Source organism: Armigeres subalbatus, chromosome 2 (genome assembly GCF_024139115.2).
Source record: "Armigeres subalbatus isolate Guangzhou_Male chromosome 2, GZ_Asu_2, whole genome shotgun sequence".
In the NCBI taxonomy this organism is placed as follows: domain Eukaryota; kingdom Metazoa; phylum Arthropoda; class Insecta; order Diptera; family Culicidae; genus Armigeres; species Armigeres subalbatus.
Window position 1 is genome coordinate 65909974 of NC_085140.1, and position 19070 is coordinate 65929043.

The 19070-nt window shown below is 41.4% G+C and overlaps 2 protein-coding genes across 2 annotated transcripts; both read right to left on the reverse strand.

Moving 5' to 3' along the window:
- Positions 1-2109: 2109 nt before the first annotated feature.
- On the reverse strand, positions 2110-14685 carry LOC134209006 (uncharacterized). Its single transcript, XM_062684980.1, has 2 exons — positions 14209-14685; positions 2110-2217 (listed from the first exon to the last, which is right to left on the reverse strand). The coding sequence occupies exons 1-2, from the start codon at positions 14683-14685 to the stop codon at positions 2110-2112; spliced, it is 585 nt and encodes a 194-aa protein (XP_062540964.1).
- A 339-nt stretch (positions 14686-15024) lies between these two features.
- Positions 15025-16155, reverse strand: LOC134209008 (uncharacterized). The gene has a single exon (XM_062684981.1). It carries the CDS (start codon positions 16153-16155, stop codon positions 15025-15027), a length of 1131 nt encoding a protein of 376 aa, XP_062540965.1.
- Positions 16156-19070: the final 2915 nt, after the last annotated feature.

The following is a 19070-nucleotide window of genomic DNA, read 5'->3' on the forward strand; positions in this document are numbered from 1 at the left end:
CGCCTGTTCCTTCGTTTTCACAGGAACGAAGGTATTCTTCAACAGTCTGTTCTAGATTCAGCTCACAATCATATTCCCTCCGTTTTCTACATGGGCCTTCTTGCGTCGTAGAGCTGTAGAAATTTATTACCATCTAAAGATCACATACTTCGTTTCTGAGTAGGAATAGGAGCACAGATTCGCGTTTGTACCTCAACTAGTTCATTCATGGTATATCCTCTCATTTCAAAATTCGTGGATTGTTCCGTGTTTGTAGATATTCGTTCCTCTACTTGGGGTATAGCATGCCACGAAGTCTGCCACAAACATCATTCAAGCCTTCGCGTTCTTCATATTTCGAATGATGTTCTTAGTCCACACTCGGTAGAGGTGTCTTCTATTCCTTCCTCGTCCATCTGCGAAAACTTTTTCCTGGATCTAATCCGCTCGTGAGGCCACATCGTTGGTAGAAACTCAACCTTCCTACTACTTTCAGCAGATTGGTAGGCGAAGCAGATACCATGCAGCTTCCTGACCACACATTTCTCAGAATTCAGCATCTTCAAATCTTCTTCAGCAAGCTCATAGTCCTGATCAGGTACTGCTCTGTAGAAGGATGAGTTCACGATGCAAACCACTTATGCCTCTGTTCGATTTATTCATAATCAACCAAGTAACAAGCACAGGAATAGACGTCGAGAATTACTTAGATCCATGTTTGACCGCAGCTTCTGTGCTATCCACGGATTGAAGGAATTAGTCCATAGCTCGTTCATTCCTCTCTTCATGAAAATTGTGGGTCGTTGTCGAAGAACGAGTACATCAAGGTAGTCATCATATGTACACACCGACGACAAAACTCATCTATCGTGTCAAATGCCTTTGTTTCTAAGGTCTGGCGCATTTCAGTGGCACGTTTCAACTGATCACGGCGACGGTCGTCGGCAGGAGAGGAATCAATGTTCGCTCTTCATTCATTGGCCATACGGTATATTGAACCGACATCTTTCTCATTGCGTTTATAGCAAGTGCGCGTGTGGTTATGAATCTGTTCTTAATCGTTTCTGGCAAATGCATTGCTTCAATAGAACAAACCTTTCTTGAAGCTCCATTGTAGCAGGCATATGTTCTGAAACGGTTTCGCCAGGATCGTTTGCAAGCCAGAGCAAGATGTGGGCATGACTTCCGCGGTGTTGGAACTCAATTCGCTTGAAGTAATCCACAACGTAGTTGATCCTGAACGGCCTATATCTTGGGGAAGATAATATCGTCATTAGTACATCAACCAGTTTGTTGAAATAAAGACAACATGTTACGGCATCCTCATTAACTAGCGTTGCTCGCTGTTGTGCATTCAACTCTTGCAGCGGTTCAACCAATTCAATTCCCTATATTCTTTAGTAACACAGCTGCTTCAATAATAGCGGCCATTGAGTTTCGCTGGCACTTAGAGTCAGGAACATTGTAGGCTTCCCCAGCTGTCGTATCATTGCGAAAAGATCCTGCTTCCGTTGATACCAATACTGCACCGAATTTGGTATCGATTTCAAACGACAAATTACGTTCCATTAGACTTTCCACAAGCTTCTGTCGTTGAGCTGTGCTCGTGTCACATCTGCTGTTCCCATGCTTTTGAAATAAAATTGCAATCCTTCAGTAACACGTAGACGCATAATTTTCAAGCCATATACAACAAGTGGTTTGGCTTGCCCTCGCCTGTCACTCCTTCTCAGCTCACTGGTGGCTTTCATAAAGGAGTTACATGAGTTCCTTCTCTAAACTTTCTGGGATATCCTGAAATATCCGGAAAGGATAGCTCTCGGCATTCTCGTCGTAGACAATCGAAACTGGTGTCCTGTTTTGGGCCGGTGCAACTCTAAACACTTGTCTTCGTTCCACAAAACCGTTTGTTGCTGACCAGCGAACAACTCCATCGTTAGAAGCTTCAATCTTCAAGCTCAATATCGTCATCCCAGTTGTAGCAAGCCATTGACTCGCTAGTATAAGCTTATATCTCCTGATTAAAAGATATCCTCTCTTCTATATAAAGGGTATTAACAAGGTATTCGAGCCATGATTTCACTACAGATTTCTGACGAATCCAGACAAGTAATTTGACTTGTGTGTCTTCTAATACACACTAAAAGCATAATCATCTTCCAACTGACGTGGAAGCACTCGAACCATCTCATCTACATCTACTGGAATATTGATCACCTGGCCAATGATCGTGACTGCCTGAAATTTCGGATAATATTGCAAAAATCGAAAATATCGCGAATAATTATATTTAAACCTTGCGCTTGTCGCGGCGGCGAATCTGCATAAACGGCAACCGCGGTGAAATAAGTCGCTCGCTAATTGGGTCCAGAGGTGGAAGATTCGGTGGATAGTCAGGATACGTGAACCCGTTGATTTGGACAGATTTGGCACCAAACCCGCTGCATACTATGCGGCAAGTCTGGCATGCTTGAACGAAACTGATTCAAATGACCAGCATCAAGTAGCAATCTTCCAGCCGCCTCAGTGATAAGCTTCAAATCGTTTATAAACCAAAGCCGGTCACAAACACTGCACACACAGCCCCAAATTCATTTTAATGAACTGATTATGGAACTCGCGATCGGCTCTTTCGAAATTGGGTGTATCTGCAAAATAGTATTCATTATATCTACCACACTATTGACAACACAAAATTCTCTGAACTCACTGACTTGCGGATCCAGCACTTGATCAGTCTCGTTCTCCAATGAACGAGGTGGAACAATTCTGATAATATTCAGTTAGTAATTCACTCAATGCTCACCATTTCGCAAACAATAATACAATCACATTTTAAATCTAGCAAATGACTTTATATGCATAACAAATAATAAAATTTACTATTTCGAAATATTTATACGAAGTTCAAAATACTTACCGTGGCTTAGAAATTGTTCTGCAGCAAGGCCCAGTTCGACATTACTCTGGTTGATAGGCGGAACCGTATCTATAGAAACATGTAAACAGTGTTGAACAAAACCTCAATAGCATTTGTTACATCATATGTAACTGCACAAATAAATTCAACTCTCTCTTCTTGTATATTAAATAATATAAATGGGTTCAAGTTTCTTACTGACATTTGCAAATAGAGATAGATGAAGTTAGTTAGTTATAGAAACAAAGAACTATAGTTAATATGATTCCAGATTTCCTTAAATTCATAACTGTCATAAAAAAATCAACTTTCAAATATCGACGAATTTTTATCATAGATTTGTAACGCGCTGCATCAGAATGTTTGAGCGCAATACATTTTGAATTTCAAGATAGTCAATAAGTATGATGACCACTACTTTTTAAGGTTTTAAACCCACCTCCCTTCTTCAAATTTTATACCGAATACTTGCATTGTCAAAAATTTGGACCACCTCCCACTTATTTTAAATGTCAAATCTACTGTTTTTCGTAAACTTATAACAAAATGAAAAAGGAGCATTTGTATAATGCAAGTTTTACATTCCACTCAGTGGCGGCTTCCATTACTCTTGACTGTAATTGGTTACTGTTCTTCTTTCTAAAAAATATGTTAAAAATCAGAAACCTTCATTGATATTATTTGTTAAACTGCCAACTGCATTGTAAACATGTTATAATTAACAAATAAGCAAATTTAGCAAAGTGCAACAATAAGGATTTTTCGTCCATATACACAGTGGGCAGATTGAAACCATTGATATGCACGTCAGCAGCTAAGTTAAGCATATACACATGGGCGGATGATATTTATTCAATTCATCGATCCAACTCCAATTATATATTAAACTTTATTATGAGTTATTTATCATAATATCGATTATAATTAAAATTATTCCTTTCTGTACAAATTTGTTAGCTAAGGTCAAAATTACTCAAAAGTCATCAACAGTTTCATATTAAACTAAATAAACATATATTAACTCACCATTGAACGACAGAGTAACATCTTGTGAGATGTCATCGAGAGACAGCAACAAACATAACCGGATCAACGCTTCTCGGCATAGGCTCTAGAGCAACGACCAAACTCGGTCCGGAACTTTCTTCTACTGACGTATCAACATTACTTTTCACTCGTTTCTTTCGCAACCTGTACTGCTTCATGCGTTCGGCATTAGTCAGTGCAGGCCTCGCTAACACTTCCACTTCCTCTCCTTTCTCCTGCATCTCACGCTTCCGTTTGCGGTGCACCCAAGGTACTTCGCTTGAACTGTTGGGACATTCTGTACACGAACACTCGCCAACTTTTCAAGTCAAACTGGAGCACCTGTGTGACTACATTTTATTTATATCAACACATTGGTTCTTGAGTCCCTCCTATCTCGTAAAAATCAACGATAAATTTGATGCCAGGGCAACAACGCGGTGTAAATAAAGTTAGGCCCCGCCTTTTGTAATTCGTTGTAGCAGCATATGAACAAGCTGTTAAAATATCAGCACCTCATGATTTTTCCAATAGCATAGGAAACCAGAGGCAGGCCGAAGCTCCGCCTTTTTTAAGAACAACACCAATGTAAACCACTTGTTGGCTCCACCTTTACATTAACCAATCAAGCGAAAATAATTTGTCATGATTTCTTCAGTATTGCATAAGAACCCTGACGGCAGGTTCGAAGCTTTGCCTTGTCTTGATGATGATGTCTTCAGCATAGCATAGGAACCCAGAATTGTTGGCTACACCTTTATCTTTGAATCTCTGAGAGATCTGAACTTTTTCCGTATCGTACAAAGAAAACTTTGCCCGCCAGCGACAGGAAGGATAGGTGTCGTCTCTAAAAGTCAAAGAATTAAGCAAATAAGCAATGTAAAATATTACTTCAAGCTCTATGGAGCGGCTTCGTGAGCAGATTCTCGCTGTAGATGCAGTGATGAATGATCATTGATGATGATCGGTGACTGTAGAGTGGAGAGATCTTCTTTGCGTGACTTTAGCAGGTAGGCAGTGCATTTGTTCATTTGAAGGTGAAATATTGGAGAATGAAATGTGGAATGGAACAGAAGATAATGGAAGGAATATTTTGATTTTCGTTCGCGATGTGCGAACATTACGCAATACATATGTTTTGAATGAGCACAAGTTTTTAATTTTTTCATTCTTATCATTGAATAAGTCAAGTTTTCATTTGTTTCGAGAATCGAAAACCGAAATATCTCATACGGAGAAAAATCAACTTTTCTTAGAATGATTTAATTATTACATAGAACACAGATAGACAAATCGTCCACAGGAAGTTGCACTTTGTGTGGCCATTTGCGCGTTTAATATTTTAATGTTTCAGCGAACAAAGCAGAACGGAAATTAAATTAAATTAACTCTTCAATCCAGACTTTTTTCTTCGTCCTAAGAAGGACGGTTCTAATTTCATTTCCTGAAGCTGCTACTTTCTCATTCTTTTCTTCCACATTGAAGGTAAAATGTGGTTGTGCTTAATCGCTCATCTGCTTGAAGATCCGGCGGCTGTGCGCTACCATGTGGCTGTTGTACTGCTGTTGCTCCTGTTGGGATTTTCATTGCTCAACCGCAGCTATTATTCCGACTGGTTTGCGGGTGCCCAACAAATAAGAAAAATATGATGATGATAATATCCGTTGAAAGTTCTGAGAGAATGAGAAGGAAAATTGCGTCACCCTCTTTATGGCTTATTTTGGTGCGCAGTTAGCTTATCCGCTAGCGTCTGCACCCATCAGAATCAAGCGAACAAATGACGCGAGGAACAAGCACCCATATTTATAGGTTTCAGTGCAGTCAATGTTTTGCTTCGAAAACAGTTTAGGCCTATTGAAACAAGTTTTCGGGTCATATCAAGTATGAATATGAAAGGCATACTTGAGATCTGTCGATTAAGGGTTTTACAGAGATCCGTTCCTAGGACAAACGCTATTATCATTCAAAATCTTTACAGCGTAACGCGGTCGATTTAGAAATATTGAAATGACACCGGTATAGTGAAGAGAGACGTAAGTCCTACGTCAAAAAAAATATCTTGAGCCCGGATTCCCCACTCGCTGAGTCGGTCTGGTGTATACGCAACCTCGACCTATACATAATCAACATGAACGACCACGTCTCGCAGCTGGTCGTCTACCATGAGCTCAGTTCGATCACTGCGTCGACAACACCATCAATTACGAGGTGCGTCCGGAGACGCCGGAAAGTCTCGATCGTAGCAGTTTCAGCGTACTTAAGGTACGCTGCAATCGAATCACAAAAATTATCAAGGCCAGAATGGTGGACCTCAAAAATAAAGACTTCTCGAATAAGATCCCATTCTCCCAGATTATACTAAGACGTTCTGGAAAATGACCAACTACTAAAATCCAAACCTGGCCCATTCCACCTTTGATCCCACTGACAATAATGGCTCAAAGGATCGTTGATAACTCTAGAGAAGGTCGCTGAAATAGGTCGTCACTTCGTCAGCTCACTCTTGGGCAGAAAATCGTCAGTCCACACGAAGTCCGAATCTCGAGCTCAAACATGAGTGCTCCGTTCTTTGAACACCTCTCGCTGATCTTCATCAGTGTCTCCGGCTCACTATCCATCAGCTTCCCATCGTCCTGGAAGTCAGCGAAAGTCATCCCATCCGGAATCCTGAGAAGGATCCTTCCTCCTCAAAGTTATCGACCCATCAGCCTTCTCTCAGGGTTATCCAAGCTATTCGAGAAAGCTATTCATCACCGGCTTCTTAAGTCTGCCGAAAATTTCAACATCTTCTAGAAAACAGTTTGGTTTCCGACGCGGTCGTCAACTGTACACCAGCACTCGAGTTACCAACGTCCTCAGATGGAACAAGTTTGTCTCAAAACCATCCACTGGCCTTACTCGATGTCGAGAAGGCATTTGACAATGTATGGCATGATGGCCTGGTGACAAACTACAACGCTATAATCTTCCCAGCTACCTGGTGAAAATCATAAACAATTACCTGTCGGCAAGGACATTCCGGTCTCAATCAGCGGAGCAGTACCAATGCGCACAACATCGTCGCAGGCGTCCCCAGGGCAGTATCCACGGGCCTGCTTTCAACCTGTTCACCTCCGACATGCCAGAATATCCAGAAGGCGGTATTCTGTCGCAGATGACACCTCCATTGTCTACAACGGTAGAGTGATCAGAGCGCTGTGGCAAAACTCCAAGAGGCTTGGATGCTCTGACAGAGTACCTCACCACTGGAAGATCTGTATCAACGCGGCGAAACCCAAGTCATCATTTTCCCCACTCTAAATCCCTAAACTTGTTCCGCCTGGGGACCTGTAAAATCATCCTCAATGGCACGACTGTGGAATGGGCCAATGAGGGCCACCCTGGCTTGACCCGACAGCAAGCTTATTTTCAGGCAACAGGTTGACAAAACGGTGACACCGTCTGGCTGGGATAAAAACCTTACGGAACAATTTGGTGAGTGTAAAAAAGTTTGGTCCATTGCTGAGCTCGGACCAAGAAGCGCTTAGGGCGCTAGTTCCAATCTAGGTTATCAAATTATTATTGTAAATATTAGTGTAAATAGTGTGTTAGGTTATCAAATTGTAAATAAACTAATGCCTCCTCAAGTAACATGTAAAATTAGAACATAAAACAAATATTTTTACAAAACAAACAAGAAAAAAATGAGGATGAAGGGCCAGATGGCCAAACACTTAAACTGAAACACTGTTGTATGAACACAAAAAAAAATTAAAATAAATTGAATTTAATAAAAAAACATAAGTCTTTGGTCAAGGGGTTGGATGATTGGTAGGGATGTGGTTTAGGAATATCACCATACAAATGATTTAAAATTATGAACAGACGAGACGTTGTGAGAGACCATGCTAAGAAATCTATGTTACAGCATTGTGGATTTTCGTGGGATGGGGCTAAGCTATTCGGTTAAAGCTCTATTGTTCGCTCTCTGAAAGGACAAGGAGAAAAAACATTGCCCTCCTCTCCTTTTTGTTTCTAATTGTAATTTTGAGTTATATAATAATAGCTGTGTACCGGCCTTGCTCGGAGTTGCCAGTTTAATTCCAGTTTTTGAAATTGGAAAATGAATAAACCAATTGGTCAAAAGGATAATTGTGTATTCTTATTGATACTTCATCATTTGATTAAAAGAAGGCAGATTTCATTTAAAAACATTGACTGATTTTGAAAAGGGATCAAACCCAAATCGCCTTATTCCGGCAAACGTCTATTTCTAAAGAAGAAAAATATCCATCGATGCCTTATTCCGTCTATTTTTAAAGAAATGATCACATTCACCATCCAGAAGGAAACACTTTTCATTGCTTTCTGGGTGAACCATGATTTGATGAAGTGTTGAGTTGATCTATAACTACCTACACATTAATTTTTAACCGGGATCTCAGCAAAATGTTAAACTTTTCGAGATTCGCGCCGTGCCCAGCAAACTTTTTTTGCCGAGATTTCTGTCAACATTGCTCAAAAATCAGCTAATATTTCACCGAAAATCAGCTAACAAACGTAATTTTGTTGAAATATCAGTTTTTTTATTTGCTGGCGCAGGCTGTAGATTTTTGCCGTGCTGCAGAAATAAAACTAAGTGTAAAAAATCAACTCCACCAGACCCACCCCTTTTCCCCTTTTCCATCCTTAACCCTATCGTCGTCTCCTAATATGAAGAATGTCTTCATCACCATCGTGTTCCCTTCTTAAGAAAGAGAATGTTTGTTCCAAATTTGTTGAAATCAGAAGGTACAAAGTTGTGGAACATTGGATCATTGCATATCTTGCTTTTATTCATTAATCTTTAATCATAAGCATTAATTTTTATACCTTTAAAATTTGGTTAAAGGTTACTCGATTATGGATCATTATGCAAATCATTCAATTTGATCATTCATAATCATTAATCATATCGATCGTTAATCATTAATCATACACATAGTGTGTCAATATTTAATCACGATCGGTAATCGTTAATCATACTCCACTGTTTTTTTTCTCGTACAACAAAGTTGTACCTGAAAGGCTTTCATTTCACTCCCAAAACGTACTTTTTATAGAGCGCTTAGACCCATAGTATTATATACCATTCGATTCAGCTCGACAAACTGAGCAAATGTCTGTCTGTCCGTGTGTGCGTCCGTGTGTGTGTGTGTGCTATGTGTACATTGAAACATTAGACAATTTTCTAGTATCTAACCTGAATACAACAATTTGCATCTGATGGGGAATGTTTTTCTTTTCGCTATTGAATTTCATAATGATCACGCTCAAAAATAGTAAATATTCAAAGAGTTATGAGACATCATTTTTCGTAACAAATAAGCTATCGATTTTCTAGGTTATTTCTCCCAAGACACAATTTATTCAAACCGGCACTGACAGCATAGAATACACAGCTTACACGGAAGAAAAAAAATTCACAAAGAAAATAGAAACCCATTAATGAGTTAAAAAGTACCTATTTTAAGATTTCATGTATACACTGAAAATTCTAGTTTATTTTTCAAAATGACTAAAATATTTTCATGAATGAATTTTAATATACGATCAACAGACCAATATGATAGCTTTTGATTGGTACAAAATTAATTAATGAAAAAAGGTGACATATGTTCTTTTTAAAAGTTAAGCGTCATTTCTGCCATTTCTTCCCTATGATGTGAGCAGTGAGAAGTGAAAAGTGAGACGGAGAAGTGCGAATGAGGAGTGAAAAGTAAGAAGTAAGAAATGAAAAATGAGAAATGAAAAATCACAGATGATCCGAAATGAAAACAAAATGTTTTTCCAAATTTAATCTAGACTATCCTTTGAAAGAGTTGAAATTTTTTGCTAATATTTTCAAATGGATATAATAGAAAAACGACGCATCCCACAAAAAGTGTTGTATGGGTGACCATCGCAAAATCAGTCAAAATTTCTAGTGAAAATATCGGAAACAATCCAAATTGAGCCCTACTGAAAAAATCAGTTTAAAATTTTAAAGTCGATTTGCGAAAAATGCTCTTTTATTGAATTTTGTCTCAAGATAGGTGATTATGTTCTCCAACCGTCCATACATCGAAGCTGGCACTTTAAGGAAAAAGTTTTCTAACGAAAACTTTTTCTTGTCGGAATTATTTTCAGTGATTTTCATCTGAAACTAAACCAATGAAAGCCATCGTTATAGCAGGAACTATGTAAAATACGTATATGTAAAAGTATTACGAGGTGGTGGAATTAAATGGAGTTGTTCAAAACACGTCTTATGTCATAAGACTCTTAATTTTTGGCAAGTCAATTGAATTCAACTGAGTTGTTCAATTCACTTGCCCTGTCAAAACGAAACATGACGCAGGAAGCAGATGTCGTGTGCAAGAGACCTGGGTGAGATCACGTAGTAGACGAATGCGCACTGCCCTCACAATGCAAGCTGGGTGAAGTGTAGTTGACGATCCAGCTGATGAAAGCAAACGATATTATACACGTACCATTACGATTACTTGCAGATGTTGTCAATAAAATAGTGGAGGTCAAAGTCCGATGGTCGGTGTGTCCGTTGAGACTCACCCTGCGAGTCACCAAACAGATAGAATGATGCTTCAAATGCATGGCGTTTGGCCACCAGGCCCAAAACTGCAAAGGTTTCGGACAGATCCGGTCTATGTAGAAAATGTCTCGAAGAAGGAGACGTTAGTAGGAACTTTACGAAACAACCGAGATGTCTGCTCTGCAAACCGGAGGACGGAAACAACCATACGACGGGTGGCTTCCAATATGTCTTGCATACAAAAAATCGATAGCGGGAAACTTTCTGACAACGGCATCTGGGTGGTGAATTCTTCGGAGATTGCTGCTATTCAACTGGTGGATAAATTCCATATACAAGAAGTGGTAGACATCTTAAGCGAAGGTTTCGTAATCTGCCAGAATTAATGGGATCTTCGTGTGTGGCTGTTGCAGCAATAAAACCGGATGCTGGAGGCACTCACAAAGAAGCTGATCGACCGAAAACCGGTAATCACTGGAGGCGACAAAATAACTTGGGCAGTGTAATGGGGAAGAAGACTGACCAACGCCAGACATTACAATTTACTGGAATCCGTGGCGAAGCTGAAACTATGGGCAACAAGTACCGTTAGTACATTTCACAAAACCGTTAGCAAGTCCATCATCGACGTCACTTTCTGCAGTATGTGACTGATGAGGAACATGAACTGGATAGTTTGTGATGACTATACCCATATCGATCATCATGCGATCCGATGCATAGCAACAGTTCGCTAACCGAGCGACTGCTTTTTAACTGGGTGTTCACTAAACGCCTACACCGCACTTTGGATTAAGTTCGTACCTGTCAAATCGAAAAATTATTATTATTATCTTTATTAGTGAGGTTTTCGGCCCTGGGCCGGTTCACCTCGCAGGAAATCGAAAGAGATTTGTTTCAGCTTCCAGCCTATCCTATATTTCTATGTGGTTTATTAGTACACAGAAAAAATAGAGCTTGATTGACTGCTCGTAGTTGCTACTCCATTATGACCAGATCAGCTGTTCTTGCACAGGGAACCAACAGATGTTTGCTTGGGACTAGCTCACATCTTCAATGTACAAGTACTGGTGTTCTCATTTGTTAGGTCATACTGGCGCCTGCCACGTCAGAATGCAAGTCAATGTAGGGTAGGTGTTGTGACCTACCGTATGCGTTCCGTCCAATGTGAAACAAGCTAATACTGCAAAGTGTACAGTTTTGCCCCAAAATCTCCTTATATTTCCAGCTACTCCGATGGTTATGATGACAACGACGACGACGACGTATAATCAGGTAAGTACCGATACCATATTCCGGTAAGTACAATTAAAAAGGCACTACTTCCATCACAAACTACAGCGCATTCTTTATTCACCACACTTTTATTTGTTACTACTATTTAAACACTATTTTCTTTATTGAACAATTTCTATTAATATTCCATTCCTTGATCAATCTGCACCCTTCTGTTACGAAAAACTGGACGATGAGTAAACCATAATAATGTCTTTCCTATACACATAATGTTGTAGATAGTAGAGTATAAAAGAAAGGATCGATACATATAACATACAGTGTAGGCGGTGGCTCACATCTCTCATTCAGTTGACCTAATACGTTCGGTTATTACTCTTTCAGTCGCACATTTCCTAAATTCCATTTACCTATCACCTATACAGTCAACATAACCGGCCACCTAAATTTGTTTACTAATTTACTCTTTGCAGAACCGGACTCAATCGCTTACAACATAAATCTTAATAGTCAAAATAACATACAGTAGAAATACAAACATTAATCTAATTTATCTATTCTAGCTATGGGTTTTTCGTTCGTTTTCTGCTGAATCAAGTTCTCGTCGAAAGGTAATGGAATAATGCGCGATGTAGATCTTGTATACGTTCCTGATGCTGTTTTAACAGTGACAACGCGAACAACATTATCGTCACCTGGGTGGATACAGACAATTCTCGCCAGCGGCCAGGTAGTGGATGATTTGCTATCTTCACGTAGAAGGACTAATTGACCCACGAAGATGTCGACTGGTGCTGAAGATTTCGTGCGTTGACTATTTAACTCCGTCAGATATTCCCTGTTTCCATCTGCTCCAATGTTGCTGGATAAGCTGCTGCAGTTGTTGATAGTGATTCAACCGGTTTGATGGGATATCCGTATAATCTGGTTCTGGCAGAGTTACAAAAGAGGATCCGGTCAAAAAATGTCCAGGAGTCAGCACTTCAAGCTCATTAGGATCTTCCGAGAGTGGCGTGAGTGGACGTGTGTTCATATTGGCCTCCACTTGAGTGAGCACGGTGGCATAATCTTCATAGGATAGCCTGGCATTCCCGATGGTTTTTGAGAGCGATGTTTTGGCGGTTTTGACAGCGGCTTCCCACAAACCGCCGAAGTTTGGTGCTCTGGGAGGAATTAAATTCCATTTTATGCCTCTCCCGCTGCACTCATTATAAATTGTTTGTTGATGGCGAGGATTGTTGAGAATTTGAAGAAAGTTTTTTGCTCCTTGGAAATTGGTTCCATTATCTAAGTGTATCTCTGCTGGAAGCCCACGTCGAGCGATAAAACGTCGTAATGCAGCGATGAACGCTTCCGTTGATAGGTCACATACCAATTCTAAATGGACTGCTTTTGTAGCGAAGCAGACGAATACGGCGATGTAGGCTTTTCGAGAGGCAGCTCGGCGATGAATCGGTTTTATGTATACCGGACCACAATAATCCACTCCAGTGATTGTGAATGGTCTACTAGGGGTTGTACGTGTCTTGGGAAGTTGACCAATTGGTTGGGAAATAGGAGGAGGGCGGTGCAGAAAACACTTGTGGCACTTGCGACAAACGAGATTTGCGATTACCTTACCTCGCAGAGGCCAAAATTCCTGTCGTATGCATGCTAATGTCATACGAGGTCCGGAGTGTAATGCTAGAGCATGGAAATGTTCTGCAACCAATGTAGTTAGAGGATGTTTGCACGGAAGAATAATAGGATGCTTAGTTTGGTAGCGTTCTTCAGACAATTGGAGCCGGCCACAAAGGCGGAGAATGCCTTTCGAGTCTATCTCAACACGCAATTTTAGTGGAGATTTCGACGGTATCGATTGCTTCTTATTTAAAGCCTTAACTTCTTCGAAGAAAATTTGATGTTGCACGCCCTTGACTAGCGCTTCCTTCGCAGCTTGTAGTTCCGGCACAGTGATGAATGGTTCTTGCTGGGGAGATTTTTTGCGACAACGAGATATGAAGCGTAGTATGTATGCAGTAACGCGAACAAGTTTCCAAAATGAGGAATATCGCTCAAATAGTGAGGTATCCGGTAAAGTGGCATCTGTGAGTAGCGTAGTATTTTTTCTTTCCAACAGTTCATCTAATATAGGCTCTAACACCTGTTGCTTCGGCCAATTTTCCTTCTCTTGACTCAGCCATACTGGACCATTACGCCAAACAGTATTGTTGACAATTTTTTCAGGAAGCAGGCCACGGGAAATGTAATCAGCAGGGTTGTCTATTCCCCTCACGTGATTCCACGTGTGACCGTGTGTGAGTCGTTGAATTTCTGATGTACGGTTTCCGATGAATGACTGCCAGGTACTAGATGGTGCTTGTATCCAGTGTAGGGTTACTGTTGAGTCCGACCAGAACCAACAATGGACTTCCTCCATTCCCAGCGCTGCAGATATCCGAGCATATAATCTTGCTCCCAGAAGTGCAGCACAGAGCTCCAAGCGAGGTAGGCTTACTCGCTTGAGTGGTGCTACGCGAGATTTTGCCGAGATTAGCTCCGTTTTGGTTTGACCATCCTTGTTGGTGGATCGAGCGTAAATACAAGCCCCGTATGCCAGTTCCGAAGCATCACTGAAGATGTGGAACTGAATTTCTTTTGGTTCTGGCGTGAACAAGTATCTTGAAACTTTAAATGACTTTAGTAATGGTAACTGTTGATAGTATTCCTGCCATTTTACATAAATGTCCTCTGGAATTGGATCGTCCCACTCGGCCGCGATCAACCAGAGATGCTGCATCCTTATTTTTGCCCAGGTAACTACTGGTGAGACGAGACCAAGAGGATCATACAGCTGAGCAATAGCAGAAAATACCTTTCTTTTAGTCCACTTTTCGTCCGCCTTTGATTCTCGTACTTCGATTCCGAAGTGATCCGATTCTATTTCCCATATAACTCCAAGCGTCTTGATCTTCTGCGTTGTTTCAAAGTACATTGTTGATAGATTGTTGTTCAACTCGGTTGGTAGATCGTCCAGAACTTCTGGGTGGTTTGAATTCCATTTTCTTAGTAGCAGCCTCCTTCTGCCAGCAATGCTTGCACCTCCTTCCGAAGTCCTCGAGCTTGAATCACAGAATTCGCCCCAGAAAGAAAATCATCCATATAGAAATCACTTTGATACTTTCGGAGCGGCATGTTCGTATTGATTTCCACTATCTTCCGCCAATTTCTGAAGAACACGTGTTGCTAGGAACGACGATGGAGATAGACCATAGGTTACGGTTTGCAATTCATAGACATGAATGGGCTCCGAAGGATTGAAACGCCAGACAATTCATTGGAGACAAGTGTCCTCTGGATGAATACGGATCTGCCGGTACATCTTTTCCACATCCGCCACCAGAGCAATTGGATATTTCCGAAAGCGAACCATCAAATCTAGAAGATCATCTTGAATAACCGGTCCTGTAAGGAGAGCGTCGTTGAGCGAACAATTAGTAGATGTCTTTACTGAACCGTCGAAAACCACACGTAGCTTCGTGGTGGTACTCGATTCCTTAAAAACGGGGTGGTGTGGAAGGTAGCACACCGTGCGCTCATGATCTTCCACATTCTCAATTGTGCCAGCAAACTTCATGTGTCCTAAACGGATATACTCTTGCATGAATTCACGGTACTGCTTCTGGAGTTCAGCATCTCGTCCTAATCGTCTTTCTAATTGTTGGAATCGTTGCAATGCAATACTCTTCGATTCACCAATCATCTCTTCGAAGCCAATACGTTTTGGGTATCGAACAACATATCTTCCATCTTCATCACGTGTAACAGTTTCTTGAAAATGAGCTTCGCAATCTTCTTCCTCGAGTGACCTTGGTTTCTTATTGATTAGCTCCTCTATGTTCCAAAACCTTTCAATGCTTTTATCTAATGAATCCATTATCGCAAGATGGCAACTGACGCTTGAAGCTCTTCCGTTACATTCCGATTCACCTGCTGCTACCCATCCAAATACGGTGTTGACAAACACTGGTAGTGTACCGTCGAATTTTCGTATTTGTAGCCGGCCACCGTGAAGAAGGTGAAAATCATAGAAGAATTGTGAGCCTAGGACAATATCAATCGGACCAGAGTGGAAGAATTCGGGATCTGCCAACTCCATTTCCGATGGAGGTTTCCAATTAGTAAACGGTAAAGACGAAGAAGGCTGATCATCAGTAATTTGTGCCATTACCAAAAAGTTCATCGACTGTGAGAAGTCTTGAATACGAGAACTGATGACTGTGGACACTTCGTATGCTACTTGTTTCCGAGAACGTCCTATTCCACTGATCTCTACCCTTTTATCGCTTCTCTGCAACTTGAGCAATTGACATAGATGTTCCGACATGAGATTAACCTGCGATCCAGAGTCCAAAATAGCCCTTGCTATGTGATTTCGTCCCCAAGTGTCCTTAACCTTCAGCATAACCGTCAAGAGAAAAACGTGTGATCCGTGTACTCCCACCGCTACATTAGATGAAAAGGTTGGATCTGAATTAGATCCAGGATTGCCAGAGTTTGATGTCCCGCCGAAAGTAGGAGTATCAGTAAGCGTTGCCAAATCCGATGTAGAAGTGGAAGAAGTTGAGCCAGACCCAGGAAAACCTGGATGTAGAAGCGAATGATGTTTCTTCGAACACGTTCGACAGCGATACTTTGAAGGACAATCCCGTGCAAGGTGGTTTCTACCCAAGCAATTACTACAAAGGTGCTTGGAGTTCGTGAAATTCAGCCGTTCATCCAATGGTAGCCCGTTGAATGATGGGCATCGTGAAATGTAATGCTGTTCGTTACAAACCATGCATTGGGTAGAAAGTTTTCGGTCGCCGAATTAACCGAAACCTTTACCGATTTGAAGGAATTAGTTGAAGACGAACTGCTTGCAGTTGAACATAGTTGATCCACTGAAACCGCATCCAGCACCCGAGTTTGTCTTTTGAGGAACTCTATTAGAACAGGAAAACATGGCTCTTCCACACCCGTTGCATGCTCCTCCCATCGCTTTTGGCTGGTGTCATCAAGCTTCGAGACCATCAAGTGTGTCAGCATTGCTCCCCAGCCGCTTGTCTGTTCTCCCAGCTGGTCCAAAATTTTTGTATTCCGTTCAGAAACAATCGATGAGCTCATGTATACCAATAGCAGTTTCTTTTCGCATTCTAGGGTACTCGAATAATGCATTCAGATGTCGCTTCATCAATAAATATTTATTGGAGAACCTTGCTACCAAACTGTCCCAAGCAACCTTGTAGTTAGCATCACTCATAGGGAACGAATCGATAAGTTTAAGAGCTTCGCCTTTCAAAGATGCCCGTAAGTAATGGAACTTCTGTATGTTGCTGAGTTCCTGGGTAGAATCGATTAGAGCTTTGAAAGTGTCGTGGAACGCAAGCCAATTTTCGTAGTGCCCGTTGAATTCTGGCAAGTTGATCGGAGGCAGTCGCACGTACGAATGCACATTGCGAATCTCACCAGGAGCCGCCGGTTCAACAACAGTTCGATCTGTATTTTGTGCTACCTCCCGAGGTAATCGACTTTCCAACCCTGCCCTTACATCGAAATATTTATCTTCAAAATCTGCCCTCACTTGCCGGTATTGATCGATGTTCTCCTCATATTCCTCAGTGCCCTCTATCGCTGATTGTATTTCCTCGAATTCATGCCACTTTGCCTCTAACTTTTCCAAACGAAGCCTAATTTGGATCTCATTTGGTGCTTCTGTATTACCAGAAACGTTTCCAGGCGGATTAAAAAGTCCATGATATTGTCACGTGTGTTGACACTTGACTTAAGCTCCTTTCCTCCCATGATGACACGCAAATACGATAGAAGGTCTAGGGTAACAGCGCCAGCAGACTGCAAGAAATACACAAAGCGAAGCACCCCTTGCGATAGAAATATGGAACGTTGGACAGCTACTCACCTTGTGAGCCTGTCAAACAAGCCTTGTATTTTAATTTCTATCACAGCCACGTAACAGCTTGCTCCACGGGTTACAAACTACCTTCCATCAATGAACTCGCAATCAAAATCAATCAGTCTACAAGCAATGAAACAAGAGAAGCACCCTTCACGCCTTAGGTGGATCATCGGACAGGTACTCACCTTGTGAGCCTGCACGACAGGCCTTGTATTTATTTATGTTTCCACCGTAACGTACCGCAGCCTATTTCACATGCTCCTAAATGCCATTCATCAACAGATTCACAATCCAAATCAAACCGTTTCTCTACAAATAATACCACAAGAGAAGCACCTTTTACGCCTTCGGTGGATTATCGGACAGGTACTCACCTTGTGAGCCTGCTCGACAGGCCTTGTATTAAAGTTTTGTCCACCGCAACGTACCACAGCTCGTTCTACTGGTTTCAAACCATTCATGCACGTACTCACAATTCAAATCAAACCATCTTCTACAAGTAATGTCACAAGAGAAGCACCTTTCATGCTTTAGGTGGATTATCGGACAGGTACTCACCTTGTGAGCCCGCTCGACAGGCTTTGTATTAAAGTTTTGTCCACCGTAACGTAATTCTTTTCGAAAGCAGCTTCCCACACAGTCAGGCAAACAGAAACAGAAACTAGACAATCCAGGGCTCAGTGCTTAAATAAGTTAGACACTATCCAAGTGATGAAAAACATTTTATTCGTGGGTCCAAGGGACTATACTCCGACATTCGCCGTCCGCAGTGATGGTCAGTTCCTCCAGGATCCTCAAAAACTTGTTGGTATGCTCCCCTCGGCCAGAAACAATCGATCGGCAAGTCCACGAGCGTAGTAGTGTAGTAGTACCAGTAGTATCGAAAATTGGAACAAGAAATTCGACCAGGTAGGGATGAAATACGAAATTAGATTGTTGGACAGGTACTCACCTTGTGAGCCTGTCAAACAGGCCTTGAATATTCAATCCCAGCTGGTCCCGATAGATTCCAATGACGTTCATATAATAATTTAAACGTGATGGCCGAAATATCCGATCACAATCGAGTTTGTTATGGCGTCACCAATTGTAGAATGTGTCTCCCAGTATGGCGAAGGTCCATTTGTGATTGCGCGCAAATAATGGCGGTGTCGACGCCGTATCACTTCTTCGGAACGTAGATCCTGGTCACGGCACCAATGTTGTGACCTACCGTATGCGTTCCGTCCAATGTGAAACAAGCTAATACTGCAAAGTGTACAATTTTGCCCCAAAATCTCCTTATATTTCCAGCTACTCCGATGGTTATGATGACAACGACGGCGACGATGTATAATCAGGTAAGTACCGATACCATATTCCGGTAAGTACATTTAAAAAGGCACTACTTCCATCACAAACTACAGCGCATTCTTTATTCACCA

Coding starts and splice junctions, on each gene's coding strand:
- LOC134209008 (XM_062684981.1), bottom strand. CDS start 16,155: ATGCTGAAGGTTAAGGACACTTGGGGACGAAATCACATAGCAAGGGCT.
- LOC134209006 (XM_062684980.1), bottom strand. CDS start 14,685: ATGTACTTTGAAACAACGCAGAAGATCAAGACGCTTGGAGTTATATGG. Junction 2,218..14,208: donor GCGTAGCACCACTCAAGCGA/GTAAGCCTACCT, acceptor CCGAAATTTCAG/GCAGTCACGATCATTGGCCA.